Source organism: Rhineura floridana, chromosome 6 (genome assembly GCF_030035675.1).
Source record: "Rhineura floridana isolate rRhiFlo1 chromosome 6, rRhiFlo1.hap2, whole genome shotgun sequence".
Taxonomy (NCBI): Eukaryota; Metazoa; Chordata; class Lepidosauria; order Squamata; family Rhineuridae; genus Rhineura; species Rhineura floridana.
Window position 1 is genome coordinate 99,868,915 of NC_084485.1, and position 24,290 is coordinate 99,893,204.

At 41.8% G+C, this 24,290-nt stretch overlaps 1 protein-coding gene across 8 annotated transcripts in view; it reads left to right on the forward strand.

The window, feature by feature from the left end:
- PATJ (PATJ crumbs cell polarity complex component) overlaps positions 1–24,290 on the forward strand; it is a 294,202-nt gene that overhangs the window by 42,670 nt on the left and 227,242 nt on the right. For all 8 annotated transcript variants that reach the window (XM_061633245.1, XM_061633242.1, XM_061633249.1 and 5 more), the window contains 4 exons: positions 1,833–1,909; positions 8,219–8,275; positions 15,831–15,965; positions 20,109–20,276. In XM_061633245.1, the coding sequence (XP_061489229.1) occupies positions 1,833–1,909; positions 8,219–8,275; positions 15,831–15,965; positions 20,109–20,276 (437 nt within the window). The remainder of the gene's footprint in view (positions 1–1,832; positions 1,910–8,218; positions 8,276–15,830; positions 15,966–20,108; positions 20,277–24,290) is intronic.

Here is a 24,290-nt window from a genome sequence, read left to right on the forward strand (position 1 = left end):
AAAATGCAGCGGCCAGATTAGTAACAGGGACCAGACGGTCCGAACATATAAAACCGATTCTGGCCTGCTTGCATTGGCTGCCTGTATGTTTCCGAGCTCGATTCGAGGTGCTGGTTTTAACCTATAAAGCTTTACATGGCTTAGGACCACAATACCTGATTGAATGCCTCTTCCGACATGAACCTGCCCATACACTACGCTCCACATCCAAGGCCCTCCTCCGGGTGCCTACTCGGAGGGAAGCTGGGAGTGTGGCAACAAGGGAGAGGGCCTTCTCAGTGGTGGCCCCCAAATTATGGAATGATGTTTTCGACGAGGTGTGCCTGGCGCCAACACTGTTATCTTTTTGGTGCCAGGTTAAGACTTTCCTCTTCTCCCAGGCATTTCAGCATGTTTTTAAATTGTTTTTAAAAATGTGTTTTTAAATTTATATATTTGTATATTTGTTTTTAATTGTTGTAAACCGCCCAGAGAGCTTCAGCTATGGGGCAGTATACAAATGTAATAAATAATAATAATAATTTTAACAAAGAAAATTATTTATGTCTCCGATAGTTCGGAGTGTCAAGCAGACATAAAGCATCCATTGCCATAAAAAGAACTGAGAAAAGGGGGGGGCGATTCAATGAAACATTTTATTCATCATGCTAAAATAAAACATTCCATAATTCATTTTTTCTTCATTTTTTTCAGTTTTTCCAATTTTCCAAAAAAAACGCCAAAAGGCTTTGGGAAAGCACCATTTCCCCCATAATTTTTTCCAGTTTTTTCCTGGGCCTTCACATCTCTACTCTGGCCACTGGAGCTCTGTTAGGGGAATAGGAGGCTCCCCTCAGCACCCTTCACAAACTATACTTCTCAGGATTGGGGGAAGCCATGACTCTCTAAAGTAAAATAAAGTTCTGGTGTGGGTGTGGCCCCCTGGTTAGGCAAGGCCAGCAGCTATGAGTCTGGTTTTTAGAACACTGACAGTTGGTTCTTACTGAGCATTCCCGACATTATCATTGAGTTCAATGCTAAATTTATTAAATCAATTAAAAATCAGCCAGGCATTTTTTAAACTTTTAAACTGCAGACAATGATGCTCAGAGTATAGGCCAAGGTCCATAATAGGATTATAGGTACTCTGTGAACATGGCTGATTTTTAATTAATTTCAACAGATTATGAGAACTCTAACAGAAAAAAGTCCAAAAGGGGTCTGGTTTCTTTCTCTCTTTTTACAATTTGAACTCTCGATTCTCTCTGACTGTTTTTTGTATCCCCATGAGAATTCAGAGGATTGTTAAGCAAGCGTTTCTGAGTTCAGAACTATAAGTTTTGTAAAATTTTGCTTTGAAATGTGTTTATGGGAAGCATCAGCATGGCATGGGGGGTATTTTCAAGTTAACATTGTGGAATGCAAAAAATCCATGAGGCTATAGTGTACAGCCACGAGACTCTGCCAAACGTAGTTGTATTTTGTTGATGCAGCCCTTGATAATGAATTGGTGCAAGTAATAGGTAGCCCGGTTGTCAGAGAGTTAACATTTATAAACTAGGTCTTATAAAGCTAGCTGAAATGATTTTTGTTGCCAAGAATGATTGATTCATGCAGTGACTCAAATAGAGCAACCATGTCACATCCACTCAACAATCAACATCCATACTTCTGAAACTTAATAAATAGCATTAAATCATGCTTCAGTTTTCTGCAATATTCTGTTCTATTTGTGCGACAGACCCAGAGCAAACTTCTTGCTGTTTGGGTGTGTGCAGGATTGTTGTTTTATTGATGTGTAATGAAATAAATGCACTTTATCAAGATCTGGTTTTAAATATTGTTATATTTAGGGAAAACTCCAGAATCGCCAGAAAATAGATTGAAATCTAAGTGGGGAAAACTGCTGGGACCTGACTTTGAAGTTACGGTATGCTATCCATATGCTTATTTATATATTTTTTTTAATTAGTGGAAGTTTAGTATTCCTGTGTATGTTATGTGTCTTCAAGTCAATTATGACTTATGGCGACCCTATAAATCAGTGACCTCCAGTAGCATCTGTTGTAAACCACCCTGCTCAGATCTTGTAAGTTCAGGTCTGTGGCTTCCTTTATGGAATCAATCCATCTCTTGTTTGGCCTTCCTCTTTTTATACTCCCTTCTGTTTTCCCCAGCATTATTGTCTTCTCTAGTGAATCATGTCTTCTCATTATGTATCCAAAGTATGATAACCTCAGTTTCATCATTTTAACTTCTAGTGTTAGTTGTGGTTTCAGCTGTTCTAACACCCAATTATTTGCCTTTTTTGCGGTCCATGGTATTCGCAAAACTCTCCTCCAACACCATATTTCTTATCCGCTTTTTTCACTGTCCAACTTTTGCATCCATACAAAGAGATTGGGAATATCATGGTCTGAATGATCCTGACTTTAGTGTTCAGTATTCCTGTATGTAAAAATATTTTCATCATTTTGATCTTGCCTTTCCGTAAAGTCCTCCCAAAACTCAAAGTGCTGAACAAAATACATTTAGAATGTTGAACAGAACATTGTTACTACACACATGAAGTCAAAGCTATTTAAAGACTCTATTTATTTATTAAATTTCTATCCCGCCCTTTCTTCCAGAAGAGGCCCAGGGTGACAAACAAAAACACTAAACGCACTTTAAAACATCTTAAAAACAAAAGATTTAAAACATATTAAAGCAAAACATTGAAAAACATCTTAAAACAGCAATTCCAACACAGACACATTTTTTCTTCATTTTTAAGGGTTAAGGTCTCTAAAAGGCTTGTTGAAAGGGGAAGATCTTCAATAGGTGCTGAAAAGGTAACAGAGATGGTGCCTATCTAATATTTAAGGGGAGAGAACTCCAAAGTGTTGATGCCACAACACTAAAGATCTGCTTCCTATGTTGTGCTGAATGGACCTCCTGAGAAGATAGTATCTGCAGGAGGCCGTCACCTGCAGAGTGCAGTGATCAACTGGGTATATAAGGGGTAAGACAATCTTTCAGGTATCCTGGTCCCAAGCTGTGTAGGGCTTTGTACATCATAACTAGAACCTTGAACTTGGCCTGGTAGCTACTGAGCAACCAGTGCAGTTCTTTCAGGAGCAGGGTGACATGTTGGTGATATCCTGCCCCCGTGAGCAGTTGTACAATCACATTTTGGTCTACCTGCAGCTTTCAGACCACGGGCAGCCCCACATGTTGTGCATTACAGTAATCCAGCCTGAAGATTACCAGTGCATAGACAACAGTGGTCAGGCTATCCAAGTCCAGAAAAGGCCGCAGCTGACTTACCAGTCAAAGCTGGTAAAAGGGACTCCTAGCCACTGAGGTCACCTGGGCCTTTAGCAACAAAGATGGATCCAGGAGCACCCCGAGACTACAATCTTGCTAGTTCAGAGGGAGTATGACCCCACTCAAAGTAGGCAATTGACCAATTATCCGAACTCGGGAACCACCAACTCATAGCGCCTCCATCTTCCTAAGATTCAGACTCGGTTTATTGGCCCTCATGGCCCTCATCTAGCCCACCACCAAGTTCAGGCACTGGTCCAGGGCTTGCATTGCCTCTCCCGATTCAGATGCTACAGAGAAATAGAGCCAGGTATCATCAGCGTACTGCTGATGGAAATGGAAATGGACTGCCTTCAAGTCAATTCCGACTTATGGCTACCCTATGAATAGGGTTTTCATGGTAAGCAGTATTCAGAAGTGGTTTACCATTGCCTTTCTCTGAGGGTACTGCTGATACCTCTCCCCAAATCTCTGACAGCTGCTCCCAAAGGCTTCATATAGATGTTGGGGACAAGATGTATGAGACCCCACAGCATTGGGGACAAGATGTATGAGACCCCACAACACAACTGCCAGGGGGACGAAAGACAATTGCCCAGTGCTATTCTCTGAAAACGACCCTGGAGATAGGATCAGAACCACTGTGAGAGAGTGCCACCGATACCCATCTCACCAAGCTGGCTCGGAAGGATACCATGGCCAGTGGTATCAAAAGCTGCTGAGAGATCAAGTAAGAATAACAGGGTCACATTCCTCCTGTCCTCCTGAAAAAGGTCATCCATCAGGGCGACCAAGGCCAATTCAGTCCCATAACCAGGCCTGAACCTAGATTGGAATGGGTCAAAATAATCTGTTTCATCCAAGAGTACTTGTAATTGCTGCACCACAATCCTCTCGATTACCTTCCCTAAAAAAGGGAGTATTTGCGACTAGGCGGTAGTTGTCACAAACCAATGGGTCCAGGGTAGGCTTTTTCAGGAGCAAGTACAAAAGCAGTTGCAAGAAAAGATTGAATTCAAAGATTGATACCTGAAAATGCTCACTAGAGCAGGAGTGATGGCATTGTCTGTCAGAGTGCCAGGGAAATTAATCAGTCCTCCTCACTCTGGCTAGTGAATGGGGGAATAATGAAGCTTTCCAGTTTGTTACTGATACACATAGCAGACAATGAAGAAAATAATAAAGCTGGATACTTCTTTCCTTTTCTTTGAAAGGGTTCCTACTGTATACTAACAGTTTAAATGGTAACTGCAAGTTTGTTTGCATTTCTAATTACCCTGGACCAGGTTACCTAAAAGATCAACTTCCACTGCATTACCCATTAAGGGCTTTAAAAACAACGGATGAAACCTAGGCTGCATTCACACTGCACTTTACTCTGTATCCTTGATGATTTCTTGCCCCATAATTCCACATTTTATTTGATCTTTCACACAACATAAAAGCGAGTTCCAGAAATTTAGTGGTATATAGTTGAAGCTTAGTGCTCATTTCCATGATAAATGATCCTAGGAATAATCAATTTGCAAGCTGTAAAACCTAAAAAATCATGGGAGTTTTGCATTAGCTGCAGCTGCTCATATGACAGGCTGCAATGCAGAATCTTGGCAAGCAATGTGTTCCTGCTGTTTAGGCTGACGAAAATTATGTCGGTATTTCGGCATATAGGAACTGTACTGAGCATAATGGGTGGGCTGTGGCAACAAGTCCATTGTTCACTGTTGCAGTGTGAATATTTAGCACAATATCTGTCAAAAAGCCACGATTCCTTAATATAACAAGTACAGCAGTGTGACAGTAATATTAGAAATCGGGACATAAGCATTACCATGATAATCGGTTAAATTAACACAATAAACCCTGTGACTGAAAGCATCCGTAGTTAGCCTTGCCACAGCCTGTTGATCATCAGCTTGTGGTAATGTGGAGGGAGCCTTTTTCCCTGGTAGCGTTGATGCTGTGGGAATTCATTCCCTCCTGAAATTCAAGAGGCCCATCTGTATTAGCGTGCTGCCAGCTGTTGAAGGTGCACCTGTGTACACAGGCATTCCCTTGATTTGTCCACTGGAATCTCCTGTTTTTAATTGTACTATTTTATTGTGTATTTTAATTATGGATATTTATATTTTAATTTTATGTAATTTGTTTTTTATACTTTGTAAATTGCTTAGAAGCCTATTTTGGCATTAAATGTATTATAATAATATTTAAAAGCTAAAAGTTGCATTTTACCTGGTCAAAAGTCTTTTGTTAAAGCTCCCTATTGAACCTATGGAGTCGGAAGTGAGTAAAACTAGCTTCAGTGGAGATTATTCTCAGAAAACTATGCATAGGATTGCAGTCATGGTGATCATAATAAATTTGGTATTATGCTTTGTGTTGCTGCTGCGCTGTGTGCAATACACACACACACAGTGGGACTGCAGTATATGAATGAAATTATAGATCAAGACAGCTGTCTGCATTTTTTGGATTGTCCTTTTGGGTTTCACTACGTGAGGTGTCATAACGATTTCATTCACTTGAAAATGTATCACTAAGCCACTGCTTAGTTTCACGCTTAAAGGTGAGCAGCAGTGATGCCAGGTGATCTTCATTTGGAAGGATATTACTGAGTCTCAGCACCATAATTAACAGAACAATCCAATTTATACGAAGCCAGCATAATTCATAATGGCTTAAATTAAACTGGAGTAAATTACCCCAATTCCACACTCTTTTCAGGAGCAGGGCTACTGCCAGCAAGGCTGGCCCTCAAGCCTCACAGAGGGAAAAACAAGCTTGTAAAATAGATTGACTTACACTGACAAAAGGGTGGTGTAACGTCTAACCCAGTGGGTTATGTGACCCAGCTGAAAGGAGTTTGTAATAGGAGACTGTCCATCATGTTCCTCCATGCCATTTCCACACTCCTGGAACAGTCTCTTTCAGGATTTACTCCCAGACTTGGCTGAACTAGGATGCAGGATTTACACTGGCATATCTTCAGCTGAGTCGGAATGGGAGACTTCAGTTGGTGTAATCCTTTCTGAGTCTAGGCTCAGCCAGAGACCTGTCTATTCCAAATCCTTTCATCCCTGTGGATCTTGGATTTGGATTACTCCCTAAAAAGGCCTGTGTCTCATGCCACCACCATACTTTAGACTAAAACCCTTTCTGTATTTCCCCCCAGTCTTGGTTGTTCGGCAGATTCATATGTATAGAGGCAATTCTTAAAATATTGCAGTCCAAGACCTTATAAATGTCACAAACACTTTGGATTGAGCCTAGATGCAAATTGATTGCCAGTGCAAGTGATATAGGTTTGGAGTTGTATTAGTTTGCATCTGATCAATTCAAACTCTTTCTTTATGCTTTTCTCCCCACTAGATTTTTTTTCTTGTTTTAATGATCAACTAAAAGCTTTATTTGTCTTCCAAGAACTAATGCTCTAAACTTGAGTGGACTTTTTGAAAGAAGTTAATGTGACCTTAATATTCAGATTTTGTCTTTCCTTTTTAAATGAAATCTCTCAATTATTTTCTTAAACCCATGGCTGAAGTTAGACAACAGTTTTAAAGTGAGTCTGGACCTTTTGAAATGATAAAAACCTCTTTTACTTGATGAGGAAGTAGTATAGTTAATTTTTTTCCAGCATTGTATCTGCCTTCTGACAAATATCCTGGCCCCATAACACGTTATTAAAGCAATACCCAGTGTGTTAAAAATGAAAGATATCAATAAAGCCAATGTCCTTCTTTACAAAGACTGACAGAGCAATCCTAATGATAGAAAGCTGGTTAGTTTATGCCGGTGTAAATTACCCCTATTCTAAACTCCAGTCAGGGGGAGTTGGAGAAATTTGACTTACCCTTGTTGCTGGCCTTGTTCTGCCAGGATACTAGGTCACATCCCACCCCTGGAATATCCCACTTCAGGGACTTGCATCAGTATAAATTACACTGGCTTAAATTCTGCTGGCTGGCCCTGGCTCAGCTGGAGTGAAGGATTTATGCCATCTCAGCCCTAGCTGAGCTGGATAAGCCCATGGTCTACTGAATTGAAACTCTCTCATCCCGGCAGATCTTGGGTTTGGATTACGCTGTAAGTGTATAACGACAGTTTTTATACTATTATCTAAACATAATCTTGCTGAATTAAAATGGGCTTTGATATCTGTCTAAAAGTGAGCAGCAAAAGGCCCAGACAGACATCTCTTGCGTGACAGTTCCAGATCTTGGAGACATAGCTGGAAAGACCCTGTCTGTGTTTCTGATGGTGGCTGGGGGAGGGCAGAGGATTCAAAGTAGAGCCTCTCATTTACAAAGTGTACAGTGGAACAAACTGTGATGCCTCTAGTTTAATCTCAACCCATTTCAAAATAAGCAAACAATGTAAAAGTGTGTGGGAATTCAGTTTTAGCCACCACTGACAATGACTTGCTATTCCATTCTTACTTCTAGTATAACTGCTTGCTTCAGTATTATGTAATTTTATAATATAGCTCCAAAGGTGTAATCTCTGTTAAATTTCCAAAGATCAAGGGACTAATTTTGAGATTGCTGTTTTAAATGGAAAATAGAGTACTTCTTTGCATTAGCTGAAGTTTATGGTTACACGTATGTGTTGTCATCTTCATGATGTTTTCATGATGAATTCAGCCAAACCTGCAAATTATTTCTTACATGAATAGTTTGCATAGTTACACTGAAATAACCGCTTCTTTATCCATAATCATAAAAGGCCACAGGCAGACATAAAATTAGAAGGATAGCTGGAAAACTTATTGTTGCCTATAATTTGTTTAGCTTGTGGGACTATCAGTGCTATCACTCCTCTCTCCAAAGCAGCACTGTTATAATTTATTTGTTGTACACTTTTGTTTGTTGTCTTTGAAATAAATATAGTGCTTTAATAAATATCCATGTAAGTTTTTCTGTTTAATGTTTAGGTTGTCACTGTGGACATGCCAATTGCAGATGATGCTGAGCTACAGAAATGTTCAAAGGTATTGGGCCGTCCTTTCTCTCTCTAATTCCTCAACATGTTAGCAGTGTAAATGGATATTATTGTTGGATATTATTGTTTTTGAAATTTTGGACAAGTCCTAGATTTGTGGCTCTTCTTATCTGCCAGACATGAATTTGTCCAAAAAGCTACTCTGATCTTACTTTTCCATAAATATAGTCTGTACTGAATTAAATATATTGGTTGGACGTCAAGTATTTAGTAGCTTTTGCTTTTTAAAATGCTTTGTGCTGATGTCTTGACATATTGATTGTAAGGCCGGGGGTTGCAGAATAATGTAAGCAAGAAACATTTTCCATATGAGTCCGGTCCTCACAGCGGGTAATGGCTCCACCTATCGTGCGAAGGCAAGAATGTCTTTGAAGTCAAGACTAGGGGCGTCAGGCCCCTCCCACTCTCCAGTTCATTCTTGCCTTCCTACGAACAAGATTGAGATCCTATAGCGTAGCTAAGTTTTTTCGTCTTTGTTGTGTATTTGTCTGACAGGGTGTGGAGGTAGTGTACTTGTGTGTTTCCCAAGTCCCTCCCTTCCCCTGTCTTTATTTTCACTGCTTTTTTCAGTTCATTTTATTTCTCGGGCAGTTTATTTTCCCCGTGGATTGTCTGACGGCTCCTAGAGCGACCGCGGCTGCGGGTCTCTACGGCTTTGGCCGTTTCCGAGTTTTTCTTCCCGAGCTCCGTCACAGTCTTGGGAGCTCGCGACTCTCCCAGAGCGGCTTTTCTGGGCTAGGCTGCCTCGAGCCGCGTCCTGTGGCGTCGTTGGAGAGACCGCGGCTGCGGTTCTCTCTCAGGCGGGAGCTTGCGGCTGCGGCTCCCTGCCTTTCCTCGCCACCCGATTTTAGTATTGCCGCCCACGAGAGCCTGCGGCTGCAGCGCTCTCATTAGAGTGATTTTTTCCTCAGCCGCACGCCGCGGCTTTAATTCTGCCGTGGAGAGCTCTGCAGTCGGCTACGACGGCTGCCTGTCCCTGCTGATTTATCCTTCTCAGTTTTCTCCTGGCAATCCCTTCTGGGATTTTTGTTTTTTCAGAGCCGCTAGTGCGGCTATCGGCCCCGCGGCTGCTCCTGTGAGCCTGTGCTGGGCAGTCTCTCCCCAGTTCAACAGCATACGGCCGCCATTGCCCCTTCTTCTCCGTCATTTTTTGACTTAATTTTCCCGCTCTTTTTACAGGCGCCATTTTGATTGCTCCCGTTTTTTCCCGCCCTTTTTGTTATCCCTGTATGTGTGTTGTAGACAGGCTCCTTACACACAAATCCATAACTATTTTGCCTTTTCCACTGTGACTGTATTATTAAGGCTGTGGCTGTGACGGTATCATTAAGGCTGTGGTCCTAATCTCAATTGATGACCTGAACAGCAATAGTGCATCCTGCCCCCTCTGTGTCCGTGTACTAAACCTGGATTACACACTGTACATTCTGCCCCATCTGTGGCCGTGTACCAAGCTTGAATTCCAGCATACAGCATTATATTGACGCCAGCATAGTGCATCATGCCCCCTCTGTGGCCGTGTACTCAGTCTGAAATATATACTGTACATCCTGCCCCCTCTGTGGCTGTGTACCAAGCCTGAAATACAGCCTATATTATACTAACGCTGATACCACAGTGCATCCTGCCCCCTCTGTGGCCGTGCACTTAGCCATCTGCCAGTGTATTCTACCCCCTCTGTGGTCGTACACTGTGCCATCTGCCAGTGTATCCTACCCCCTCTGTGGTCGTACACTGTGCCTGTTCGGGTCCCTACATCCTGCCCCCACTGGGGCTGTGTACCGCACCCAAAGTGAATTTAAGATGGCAGAACAGCCAGGCATGTCTCAAACAGCCAAGCCGCAATCTTCTAAGGCAACTAAGACTAAGCATGCTAAAGCAAATATTGACGCCAACATAGTGCATCCTGCCCCCTCTGTGGCCGTGTACTAAGACTGAAATATATACTGTACATTCTGCCCCCTCTGTGGCCGTGTACCAAGCCTGAAACCCAGCCTACATTATACTAACGCTGATACCATAGTGCATCCTGCCCCCTCCGTGGCCGTGTACTTAGCCATCTGACAGTGTATCCTACCCCATCTGTGTTCGTACACTGTGCCATCTGCCAGTGTATCCTACCCCCTCTGTGGTCGTACACTGTCCCCGTTCGGGTCTCTACATTCTGCCCCCGCTGTGGCGTGTACTGTTGATCCTCTACCAAGCCGCCTGAACTGTGCATTCTGCCCCTACATGGCAGTGTACAAGACTGTTGATATATACAAGGCTGTGAATATTATACAAGCGGCTTGACTTTTACCCCACATAAGAGCTGTCTTAACTGTTAACTCTATACATTCTGCCCCATCGTGGCAGTGTACTTAGCCATCTGCCAGTGCATTCTGCCCCAGTCGTGTGCCGTGTACTGAGCCTGTTCTAAGCCTGTTCATAGTGTACATTCTGCCCCATCGTAGCAGTGTACTTAGCCCCATCGTGGCAGTGTACTTAGCCATCTGCCAGTGCATTCTGCCCCAGTCGTGTGCTGGGTACTGAGCTCCTTCGGGTCTGTACATTCTGCCCCAGTCGTGTACCGTGTACAGCTACCCTACTATTTTTATGATGGCAGAACAGCTGGAAACAACCCAGGCGCCCATGCCAAAACATCATACGGAGACAAGTCAGGCGACCAAGCCTAAACCACTAAGGCGGTCAAACATAAGCATACAAAAGCGGTTGCCAAAACAAATCACCTCTCTGGCTATAGCACTGCCAAACAGCCTCGCTATGTCTCTGTTCCGACTCCTCAGGGGTCAACCCCTGCACAGCTAACTACCCTTTTTCGGTCTCCTACTGCCTCCTCTGACGAGGAGGACTTTCCAGGTTTCCTGAGCAGCCAACTGTCATCCCACCAGGGGCTTACTCTTCTACCCTACCCGTGGGGCCGCCCATTCCGCCTGCCCAAGAGCAACCGTCCACAGTTCCAGCCCTGCAACTATCCCAGGAGTTTATCTCACAACTCCAAGGCATACTCTCGTCTTTCACTCAGAGACAGCTACCCTCACAACTTCTTGCTATCCCTCATCGCACTGCAGACGAAGGAGATGATTGAAGTGACCATTCTGAGCATGAGCAGGACACATCCTATCGCTTTTTCGACGCCTCAGACTACCAGCCTCTGGCGCGCAGAGTGTTGAACACCCTTGGCCTTCAATCCACTCCAACTAGAATGGGCTCACCCCCTACAAGCACACTGCTTTAATAACATTGCGGGCAGACTTTATGCTTTGGACCCGGACTTTGTTACCAAACTGGACGTCCCTGGCAAAGATGAGCCTATTTCTAGCTTAGTTTCCAGATCCCTCTTGCCAAAGGAAGGAGAATCTTATTTGAAGGATGCTACTGAGCGGAGACTGGACTTTGCACTACGCAAAACCCATGAGGCCACCGCCTTTTCTGTGCGTGCATCAACTTCAGCTTCTATCTTCGCCAGGGCAGTGATGTGGTTGGATGACCTCATCGAGGATCCCAATCCAGATCCTTTTTCAATGCGCAGATCGCCTGTAAAATTCCACAAAACAGCTGCCTTCGTGGCCGACGCCACCTTGGACACGAATCAACTAGCAGCACGCGCAAGGGCATCTCAAGTCATGGCCCGACGGATCCTCTGGCTTCGTCACTGGCAGGCCGAACCTACGGCCAGAGTTAATCTCTCACGGGTACCTTATGCTGGGTCATTACCTTTTGGCGAGGAAGCACTAAAAGCGGTGCTTGTTGACCCTAAGGACACTTGAAATCCCGTCTTGACCACTGTCAAAAACAGGGAGCACAGACTTTTTAGGCGTTTCGCTTCATACCTTATGTCTCAGCCCTTTCAGGAACGCGGCCTGGGGGACGAGACCATATGATTTCCACTCCTCCAGAGGAGGCTGGAATAGACGCTTCCAGGGTAGAGGCCTGGTTGGGTAGTCAACTTCGACAAAAGCCATCTACAACCAACGCAACGTCTACAGCATCTAGGTGTAATGTTGGACACCTTGCAAGCGAAGGTGTCCCTATCATCAAATCACTTAACCGCTATTACAGACATCGCAAGAGCTCTGATGCACAAATCCTTCGCAGACGTCATGCTCCTAGCCAGGATGCTCGGAATGCTCATCTCTACTATCCAAATTGTGCCATGGGCTCGAGCTCATACTCGCCACCTCCAGTGGGCCTCGAGCTCATACTCGCCACCTCCAGTGGGCCTTGCTACCGTCCCAACACGAGATTGCCAGCTCAAACCACCGAGCAATCCCCTTAAACTCAGCTCTCCGCCTTTCATTCCGCTGGTGGACGAGGGTCCAACATCTTTCCAAGGGCATTCCTTTCAGAGACCCCCGCAGGACTGTTCCTCACCACAGATACCAGCCTCATCGGCTGGGGAGCCCACTGCAACTCCCAGTATGTTCAGGGGGTCTGGTCCTCGGCAGAGCAGACTCAGAGCATCAATTGGCTGGAGCTAAAGGCTGACCACTTGGCTCTACTTCATTTTCAGTCTCTGTTTCCTTTGGCCCATGTCCTCATTCGATCGGACAACACATGTGTAAAATCACATTTGAACAGACAGGGGGGCACCAGGTCCCGTCCTCTGCAGGACCTAGCTCTCCTCATCTTTGGCTGGACAGAACAACATCTGCAATCCCTGAAAGCAGAACATCTCGGAGGGATCTGGAATATGACTGCAGACTGGCTCAGCAGACAACAGTTCTTTCCAGGAGAATGAAAACTTCATCCAACCGTTTTCCATCGTCTCCAGTGTCGGTTCGGCAAATTTGCCATCGACCTGTTTGCTTCCAGCCGCAATTGCCAGCTTCCCAGGTATTTGGCCCGATACCTAGACACAACAGCGGAAGCAGTAGATGCTCTGTCAATATCGTGGCCAGACGGTCTTTTGTACGCCTTTCCTCCAATACCATTGTTAGCCAAAACCTTGAGGAAGGCGTGGAATGAGAGGGCACAACTGGTTCTGATAGCACCATATTGGCCACGTCGACCGTGGTTTTCGGATCTTCTTGCAATGTCAGTGATGGATCCTTGGACACTTCCAGTCAGGCCAGGGCCCGTGTGGCATCAGGACCCCACTTGGCTCAATCTAACAGCGTGGTTTTTCAACGGGGACATTTGAGGTCGGCTGGCCTGTCTGACGCTGTTATTGATATTATCTTGGCCTCAAGAAGACCATCTAACACTCGGATTTATCAACATACTTGGGTGGCTTTCTCCCAGTGGTGCCAGTCCCACCATCACGATCCATCCCAGGCCATCATGCAGCAGGTGCTACAATTTCTCCATAACGGATTCATGATGGGACTTAGACCCAACACCTTATGTCGACACGCCTCGACTTTGTCGTCTATTCTATCAGTTTCTTCGTCTGGTGCGACTATTGCCTCACATCCGTTCATCAAATGTTTTTTGAGGGGAGTCGCCCTACGATTTCCTGCTGTTGTCCATCGGTTTCCCTCATGGAGTTTGCCGAAGGTTCTGCAGGCGTTGCAACATCCTCCATTTGAACCCATCAGGACTGTGCCTCTACGTATGCTGTCCTTCAAGGTCTTGTTCCTGATCGCAATCACATCTGCCAGACGAGTTTCGGAGTTGGGCGCATTGTCTTCTGCTCGCCATCTCTGCGTCTTCCATAAGGACTCTGTTGTACTGAAGACTGATCCTTCCTTCTGTCCTAAGGTTGATTCAGTTTTCCATTGCAACCAGGACATTGTTTTGCCTTCCTTTTGCCCGAATCCTACCCAAGGGCATGTATTACCTTAGCATATGAGTCCCTTAAGCTGCCAGTTCCAGCTAGTATAACAGCTCATTCTACTAGGTCAGCTGCCCCTTCGGCTGCTTTTGCCACTCATGCTCCTGTTGCTGATATTTGCAGGGCTGCTGTTTGGTCTACCCCACACTCGTTTATAAGGCACTATAAAATAGATCGTTATGCCTCTGCCGATGCCTCCTTTGGCAGACGAGTGTTGCAACAGGTTCTTAATGACGATTATCATGTGGGTGGTCCCTCCCTATTATGGGCTGCTTTGGTACATCCCGCTGTGAGGACCGGACTCATATGGAAAATGGACCATTGGTCTCACCTGAAGGGTGATTTTCATATGAGTACGGTCCTCACGACCCTCCCAGTTGGAGGATGTATAGATTTATTACTAAGCTGTTATATATTACTGCTACGCTATTATATTTAAATTTAAGAGTGAAGTCAAGACTTCTAGTTCTGTTATATCGCTATGTTGGAGTCATGTTATTATGCATGTTACTATTCTGTTATTTTCCTGCTGGCAGGCCTGTTGGCCTTGTTCTTGTATTTTTAGATTTTCTCTATAGACTCGCTGCGAATGAACTGGAGAGTGGGAGGGGCCTGACGCCCCTAGTCTTGACTTCAAAAACATTCTTGCCTTCGCACGATAGGTGGAGCCATTACCCGCTGCGAGGACCGTACTGATATGAAAATCACCCTTCAGGTGAGACCAATGGTCCATTTTGAGGGATGTTTTGAAAATCAGTTCTTCACCTTGACTACCAGCTAGAAGTAAAACTGACTGTGGACTTCCCTCTAAGAAGCTGCGGGAAGAGAGTCCACAGTCTGAAAAAGAAATGACCAGTGTTTACTTATTTGGTTGGATGAAATTTCATTTGATCACCGATTTCTGTCTTTTCCTTCCATATAGCTTTGCTTTCACTTTTGCTTTATTGCAGCTTGTCATCTTTTCCAGACCTGAGACTGGGTAACATTTATTATAGTTAGCTTAAACAAGCCATCTTCAGAAACCACAGTTTGGAGGTGGGTTGTTTGACTCTAACAATAAGTTATGATAACCACAGTTTCTCAGGTTTGGATGACATGCCAAACTGTGGTTAATAAAAAGTGGAACTGGGCATTTCAGAACTCCTTCTCTTGGCTGCATGGAAGGAGGAGAGGGGGAGGTTAAGTATACAAGCCCTAGAGAGGGCTAGGCTTGTTTACATCTCACCAAACCACAGTTTAATGTGAGGTCTGAATGCAGCCATTGCACACATGTTCAGCAATAAAACAGTTGAAGCTATAGATAACTATGCAGATCTTTTGTCTGCACCTTGCATGAGTTCTATGACCTCTGTATTGAGTTGTTTACGTTTCAACTGTCCAAATCTACCACCTTTACTTCTGTCATCTAGCATAAGCCTAAAACACGTTATCTCTTTATCTCCTAAGTTGTTAGGAAAGCCAGATTCCCCTTACAGATCTGCAGTTCCCAGAGTTGTCTGGGAAGAGGGACTGACTGTTAAACCACTTGGGGAACTGTAGCTCCATGACGAGAATAGGGGTCTCCTAGCAACTCTCAGCACCCTTCACAAACTACACTTACCAGGACTCTTTGGGGAAAACCATGACTGTTTAAAGTGGAATAATAGTGGAATAAATGTACAGTGTGAATGTGGCTCTTGATTATGACACTCAAAAAGGTGGTAAAGTACCTTACATTTTCGGGGTTTAACAGCTGCTACCTATTCACGCACTCTTTTGTTTTTAACAGCTGCTACCTATTCACACACTGAGGTTAGGGGTTGAACTGGATACATTTGAAGGACATCATTATATATCTTCGATTGCTACAGATGGGCCGATTGCTAAACTTGGTTTACTGCAATTGGAAGATGAACTTCTAGAGGTATAGTTTGTAGACAATATTTTGAACATTATGATGCTATTTTGTGTTGTAACATTCCAATGTTTATATGTTTGAGGTGCATCAGAGTACCTTTCTACATGTTTCTATAGCTGCGAGGATGAATAACGGAAACTAAGGCTGCAATCGTATACATGCTTAACTGGAATTCGGTCCCATTGAACTCAACTTAGAAGTCCCATTGACTTCTAAGTAGACATATATTGGATTGCATTGCAAAGCTGTAAGAGCTCAGAGCAGGAAACAGTACAGTATGCAACTTAACTCTGACAGTTGAATTCTCAATAGGAAATGTAAGCAGTTCTTTTTTTATCCTTTAATTTGTTATGTCACTAACTCATACTCATCAATGTCATTTGTTTTTTCTTTTGAGCTGTTCATTATAGGAAAAGTTATTCAATATGTAATTTAATATCTTATATTGTACATCATATTGTACATTGTATTCAGTATTTTATATTTTTATATTGTATTTTTGTTCTTCACTGGAAGCTGCTTTGAGTATTTCTGTAACAGAAAAGCAGGGTACAAATATTAAATCTAATCTAATTATTATTCATACAAATCCACAACTCTGTTCAGGGCTTGTGAATTGTTAGTTCCATCCCACTCCTCTCAATTTTGAGTTTTTAAAAATATAAATTGGTATTTTAGTTAAAATATACCCACTGTTAGCATAGAGAACATTTTTTTAAAAAATAGCCAGGTTATGCAGTTATGGTTAAATAAGTCATAATGGGAAGACAAAAATAACAAACTTACAAAGAAAACAGCATTGCCAAGACACTGATATAGCATTTGAGAGACAGGCTGCTGGAATTAATATGAAATTAAAGAGAATGTTTGAAATATTTAAGATTAAATGTTGAACAACTTCTATAATAGAAAAGGTAGTAATCAGTCCATAACTGCTATTCCTCCTTGTCAACAGTCCCTCTCTAGACCATGATTTTGCTTGGAATTTGGCTACTAGTAATAAAGAAAGAAGAAAATGTGCAAAATTAAGATGATTCAGGAAAATGACATATAGAGAAGGGGCATTGTAATCCCATTCAGATGTGCTTCATCCTACTGTGGAAGATAAAAGTTAATGTGCATGAAGCTAACTTTGAAGAAAGGACTGGTTACAAATGATACAGGAATATTTCAGACCACTTGAAACTATTTTTTAAGAAAGGCAGGCTTTTAACACATGGCATCCTATATTTTGCTTTAATTGACATGTAAAAATGAACCCATGTTTGATGAAGTCAATCCAGTTTTAAAAATAAAAAATGGGACATCCTTCCAGTGTCTGGTTTTAAAATCATTCTGTAGAAATGCATTCAGACTATTGAAATTTGTGGGTGTGATGAACAGTGTCAAATTATGGCAGAAAATGGAAACATGTTTTGATGAATCTGATAAAGAAGGTGACTATTAATTCTTATTGACACATGCTGTTAAACTTTACTTATAACAGCATTTCTAGTGATATACTCATCCACTTGAATGCTCTATTTGATCAGGAAACATATTTGATTACCTTCCAAGCTTTCTATTATACAGATTAAAATAATTTCACAATTTTGTAATTAAAATAATATAATAGCTTAATGCATTATTTAAGTAAACGCTGACTATGGCTGGATTTATTTATTTATTTATTATTATTATTTATTATGAGAGTCAGTGTGGTGTAGTGGTTGAGGAGTTGGACTAGGACCTGGGAGACCAGGGTTTGAATCCCCACATAGCCATGAAGCTCACTGGGTGACCTTGGGCCAGTCACTGCCTCTCAGCCTCATGAAAACCCTATTCATAGGGTCGCCATAAGTTGAAATTGACTTGAAGGCAGTACATTTACATTTTATTATTTATTATATTTATATACCGTCCCATATCCAAAGCTCTCTGGGCGGTTTACAAAAATTAAAAACATTGAACATTACAAACAAATATATAATTTTTAAAAACAATTTTAATTTATTAAACCAGGAAGTATCATTGTGAATAATAGCTTTTTCATGCAAATATTAATCATAGAAAAAGAAACAAATAAATCACTTGTGTATTTCCTCTTTTAATTAGAAATCTGGCATAAACCTCACTTATGCAGAAATGTATGTATGCATATATGTTTTCCATTTATTGGAAGGCCATGGAAAATATAAGAAAAAAAATTTACATTGGTGTTTGCAGAGCCCAGTAATTAATTATCTTGAGTATAAAGTTTCATGACGATCAGGGTGTGCAGAGATATGAATCCGCCTTGGCACTTTCCGTCACTTCCAGTTGTGGGTTTCTAGCAAAAAAATTATTAGTTCTTCCTTGTGCAAGGTGAGTTGCTAACAAAGGTAGTGCTTTCTCTTTGTAAAAACAAATCTGTAAAAAATGCCAGGCCCATTTAATCTCTTCAGAAGAGCCTACTGTTCAGGAAGAAATCAAAAAGCTTAATATTTTGATGCACATGTAATTGCATAAGAGCCATCTTCTAAATATATACGGCAGATTTCAAGGCTCCCCAGTAATATGGATTGGCTGATGCTGTAACACCATAAGCAGTGACTTGTAGAAGTGCTGCAGATAAAACCCAATCTTATCCTAGCTGGCTCTGCCTCACTTGCTAGGAAGCCCTAATTCACGTTTCAACTGTTGCTTCTACACCAGGGTGAATTTTGTACCAGGCTGCCACTGTAGTTTTTTATGGGCCACAAAAGCTGTGGTATTGGGATAGGAGGCAAGAGTAGACCATGTCCCTCCCTGTTTTTGCCAGAAGCCTTCATGGAATTAACTGGGTATTACAAAGCCTGTTAACATTTGTCAGCATCACATTTCTAACATGTTCAGTTGCAATCTGTCTTACAAATCAGGGTTTCCTCTATGCTTTGCTAATGCAACTTCTAGAAAGAACCAGAAAAGAAATTATTATTTCAGAGGTTAGGCTGATGCATGGTTCTCTTCCTCCCCACTTTATCCTCACAACAACTCTGTGAGATAGATTAGGCTGAGAGATGGTGACTGGTCCAAGGTCACCCAGTGATCACAAAAAAGAAGAGCACTAATGTAGTATAATAGGATGTGAGGCTAGGCAGTTTAAAAAGAAAGAGGAAGAGATGGACAGCTAAATCTGGCTGCCAATTAACTACTGGACTAAGTTCAGCGTGCTGGTTCTGGTATATAAAACCCTCTACAGCTTGGGACCAGGATACTGAAAATAGTGTCTCCTCCATTATATGCCTATTTGACACTTCACTCTGCACGTGAGGGCCTCTTGCAGATACCGTCTCATCTGGAGGTCCTTCAGTGTCCTAGCACTTGCCCTTTGGAGTTCCTTCCCATTAATTATTAGGCAGGAGCCTTTTCTGTTGTCTTTTCCACACCTACTGAAGACTCTTCTCTTTCAGCAAGATTTTTAAGTAGAAATCTTTCCCAGTCTGTTGTATTGGAATTGGTTTTAGATGTTTAGTTGTTTTGTCGCTTGTGTGATAAATATACTAAATAATAAATCAGAGGTGGGGAACATTTTTCAGCCCAAGGGCCACATGGTACATATTATGTGATCAATCTTCGAGGTGGGGCACGTGCCAGTGGTGGGTAGGGCCAGAGGTAGCAGTGGATGGAGCAACAGATGTGACTTTTACTTCTGTACAGTAGGCTACATTCCAGCCAGTCAGAGGTTTCCCCACACACTTCTCTCTATCCAGACAAGCAAAACGCATGATCACAGTTCAAGGACAAATTTCCGGCTAGGCAAAAGCACCTGAGGAAGGCAAAGAGCAGGGCTAATAAGCAATGTGGCTGGGAAGTGGGTGTGGCCTTGGGAGAGTCCCAAGGGCCAAATAGAGAGGCGGGGGGGACATTTGGCACCCTCGGCTGAAGCTTCTAGCCTCACAGATAAAGAAAGGCAACTGATTATTATATTGCTTTAATAAAATTGCTAGGTTCCTAAAAATAGAGAGATGTATACACAGTAGGACTAACATTTAGCCAGAACCACTTTTCCTTCACTGGAATCCTAAATGAAGTACATTTTGGGAGTGGCACTTGTCTTGTCTTAGTCAAACATAAATAGGAAAATATGTTTTATGGTGGAACCAGAATGGTTGCCTTTAAGTTCCTGTATGTTCTTATATATTGGCATAGGTAAATGATGTTCAACTCTATGGAAAATCCCGTCGTGAAGCAGTTTCTTTTCTGAAGGAAGTACCACCTCCATTTACCCTGGTTTGTTGTCGCCGCCTGTTTGATGATGGCACAGAATCCTTTGTGGATGAGCCCACAGCTATCATTGCTTGCTCTCCAGAACCAAAGGTAAAGCAATCATATTTTTTTAAAAAAAACTAAAAGGAAAAGGGCATGTTTTAGGTGGAGTCCCAACAGTTGTGCTTTGACTTTCTAAAGATAATGGGTTAGTCATGACTAACTTAAGTTCCATTGCAGTGATTGGGTCTATCCTAAGCATGGCCAAGTCTGGATCCAACCCATTGTTTGGTTTTCCTCTTGCTTTTAATATCAGCTACTTTGCATTGTGGATGATGCATAGGCCATTGTTCAGCTGCTCTGAGTAGCATGTTTTTAAAAAGGAATGTTCTCAGCATTAGGATGATATGCAGTGGACACCTCTATCTGCCCTTTGGAGTATCTGTATAATGTGTGCACATTCCCATATGCTCATAAGCACATTATTGCCTCTCCTTTCTCTGTGTAAATAAGGTTGTGTACTCCTATTAGGAGTACAACTTCTTAATTTTCAGACACTTTTTCTGTGTCACATCTAGGGATGGTGTAGAATATTCGCAAAATCAGATTTGGTATCGAATTCTGGAATAATCTGCAAGTTTGTCTCATTGAACAGGCTCCCACTCCTTGCTTGTGTTCGCAGCTGTTAGCCACACTGATTTTTTTAAAAAATCCATTGCGAGAATTAATTATTTATGCAATTATTTTTGTAATTGCTGCTGTTATATGCATTATACAATTATACAGCAGCATAAGGATTAACAGAAAATTACATAAATTTTCAGGAAAAAATAACAAAAAAAGGGAGAACTGGGAATTGCTATAATAGCGGAACACAATTTATAGCGAATAGGAACTGGCAACCCATTTGATGAATTGAAAAATGGAACAGAATCAGATAGCAAATCACATCCTTAGTCACATCACAAGTCAGTAAACTTTCTCTCCATATTAATATATTTGGTGAAAATATTTGGCAGTGGATCTGGAATTCCAAGGCTGCCATATAATCCATTTTCACATGTGTACACCAAAAAGGTACCTAGTAATCATGAATGAGAGTTGCACACTGTATGTAAGAGATGGATACATTGGTGTGTAACCCACTGAAGTGAAAGAAATGCACATCCTTGTAAATGAGCTTGACTAGAACTGTCCTTGCCTGAGTGGTAGCAATCCAAGAAGCTAGATTATTTTCAGTGGAAAAATGTAGTGGTCTAAAATCATAACTACTGCGTAATAGTTATCCAGAGCCAGCCATGTACTAGGTACTTTTTAGAATATGGAAGGGCTTGCAAGATGGGTCAGGGACTGATATATGAATAGTAGGAATGTGGTAAAGAAGTGGGAGAGAAAGGAAATGCAGGTAAGTTAAAACTGGAGTGATTTATTAAAGGGGATCAATAAACAGTCTAGGCCTGTGAATAGTACACTGAAGAATTTTAGCCTTCTGCTACATTTTCCCTCTAAGTCCATTGTTTTAGAAACTCGTGTGACTGCCCTTCCCAAGAAGCCCTGTCAATTATAGTGTTGTGTCAGGGGTGGGGAAACTGAGCATTTGTGTCAGAGTCTCAAGTACAGATGGCTCATTACTTCGTTCCTTATTGGCAAGAGCTCCACCCCAAAAGTGAGGCAGTGTGGAAGAACATTTCAGGAGGTGCAGGGGCTGTTGCTAGGATAGACCAAGCGCCAAAAGCATTTTGCACCTGCACATGGACTTTGATGGAACATAGCCTATAATTCCGAACATCCCATTGGGGAAGTCATATGCCATGTGTGAAGTGCAGAAATGATGGAAGCAGCCTCCCTTCTTTTTTCTTTTTCTGAAGTGAACAGTGTTCACTTAACTCTGGTCAAAATTTGAAATTCAGGCTGTGCTGTCTTGAATTTTATGAAGCTGAGTATGTGCTTTTGCACCAAAGCTACAGCAGTATTTTAGCAAATGCATCTTCCCTGAGAGATATTTCATGTTTGCGACTTTACCACTTTCACTGTAATTGGAAACTCCTGGTGGCTTATCTAGGCAGGTAGCTAGAAACATCATTGTACTAATGATACAAGGTATGTAAATCAATGGACCGACATGCTGACTGTGTACATCCCATTCATCATTTTTCAGTTTAATAAGGGAGCAAAGGCTTTGAATTATACCTGGTCTCAGCTTCTCCATTAGCTGATTACTTCCATCTTGGGAACAAAGGACTTGACGCAATCTGAAAGATTACAGATTTAGCTTTTAAAATTTACAAAGGTTTAGGTCTTTTTCAGTGTTTCATAATAAAGTAAACTTCTGTTTCTGGGTTTCTTGATTTGTGATGTATCCTCTTGATACACTAGTGTCCTGCTCTGGCTACCTTGCCTGCAATTTAAATTACAGTTTGGTGTAAAGTTCTCTGTGTGTTTGAATGGTCATTTAGGATTTTTAAAATTATGGTTTATACTGATAATACATTGTATAAATTCATTAGTCTCTAAGTTATACTACTGAATATGATCTCTGAATCTATAATGTCTAAAATATTGCTAGTTTTCCTTCCTTGCCACATGGTGGATCTGGCCCAAAGATCTGGTGCATTCTTTGGTAAATGGAAAATGAGAGTGGGGTTCAGAAAAAATTGCAAACCAAGTGATCAAATGCAGTTATCATATACAGATCTGATAATAGTTTGGATCCTAAGAACCAAGGAGCAGCCTTCTGAATGTGGGGCTTCTACAATCCCATATTCCTGTCTCAGAAGCTACTCTGCAGGGCTGCAGCTGGAGGACAGATAGTTTGAAATTAGGAACTCTCCTTTGTACAAGTGCACACTCCTAGTGCTAGGACTTGACTGGATCCAAGCCATAATGTAAAGCAAAAAAATTCAAGGATAACAAAAGTTAGATAAATATAATCACTTGATATATACATAACATCAAATATCCAGAATACTCATAAATGTATTACAAAATGGAGTTGTATCTTGTAACAGAATTATTGTTCCTATTACATTTGATGGCTATACTTCCAGATTAAAATGGTTATTCAGAAATACTAGTATCTGCTAGAAAATATGCCCAAGTGCAACAGTGTCCCCTTGTTGGCTTATAAAAGCGCATCTAATCTGAGGAATATGTTGGTACATGCTAAAGTAAAGCCAAATCTAAGCCCCTCTCAGAACATAGATAACATTAATGTGGTACAATCCCCATGTGAGAACTGTAGTGTATGTACCACTTGTGATAAACTGAATTGATTTCATAATCCTGTTGAAAACAGAGTTTACCATCTTTATGAAATATATAACTGCAATACTCAATGAGTTATTTATGCAGTTCAGTGTCCAGGTCCATTGCTCTATATTGGACTGACCACAAGAAAGATTAAGGCCAGGAGAGGAAAGCACAAAAGTCACATCAGGACCAAAAAGCTTCATACACTCTTGGCAAAATAATTTTTAGAGCAGAAGCATGATATTAAATCCTTAAAATTCTGGTGCACTAAAAAAGTATATGATTTTGGGAAACAATTCTATAAACAATTTAAAAAGAAGGAGGTTAGGTGGATTTACAGACTAAATATAATAAAGTCTAATGGACTTAATGAGGACGTTGAAAGGATGTTCGTCGTAGTAATTTGTAGATACATCTTTCTGGGAATCATGCCACACTTCTTGCCATTGTTGACAACATACTGTATTGATATATGTAATTATGGAGTATTGGTTACTGCTGTTACAATAAGGCTTTACAGAATACAAAGAATGGAGCTAAAAACATAATAGTGTAAGATCACATGTAAGGACATTATTTATTTATTAATTATTTGATTTATATCCCACCCTTCCTCCCAGCAGGAGCCCAGGGCGGCAAACAAAAGCACTAAAAACACTTTAAAACTGTTGATGTGTGCGGTTGTTGCGTGACAGCACATGTTACTTTTGGAAGTAAAATGGTCAAGAAACATCACAGAGGCAATAGATCTTGTTAAGAGTCCTTTTTACTCGGACATTAAGGCTTGTAGCTGTTACAAGTAGCTTCCCCCCCCCCCTAGACAGAACATCTCTCTCTGAAAGCAAAACTTAGACAGACACTAACAAAAAACTGTTA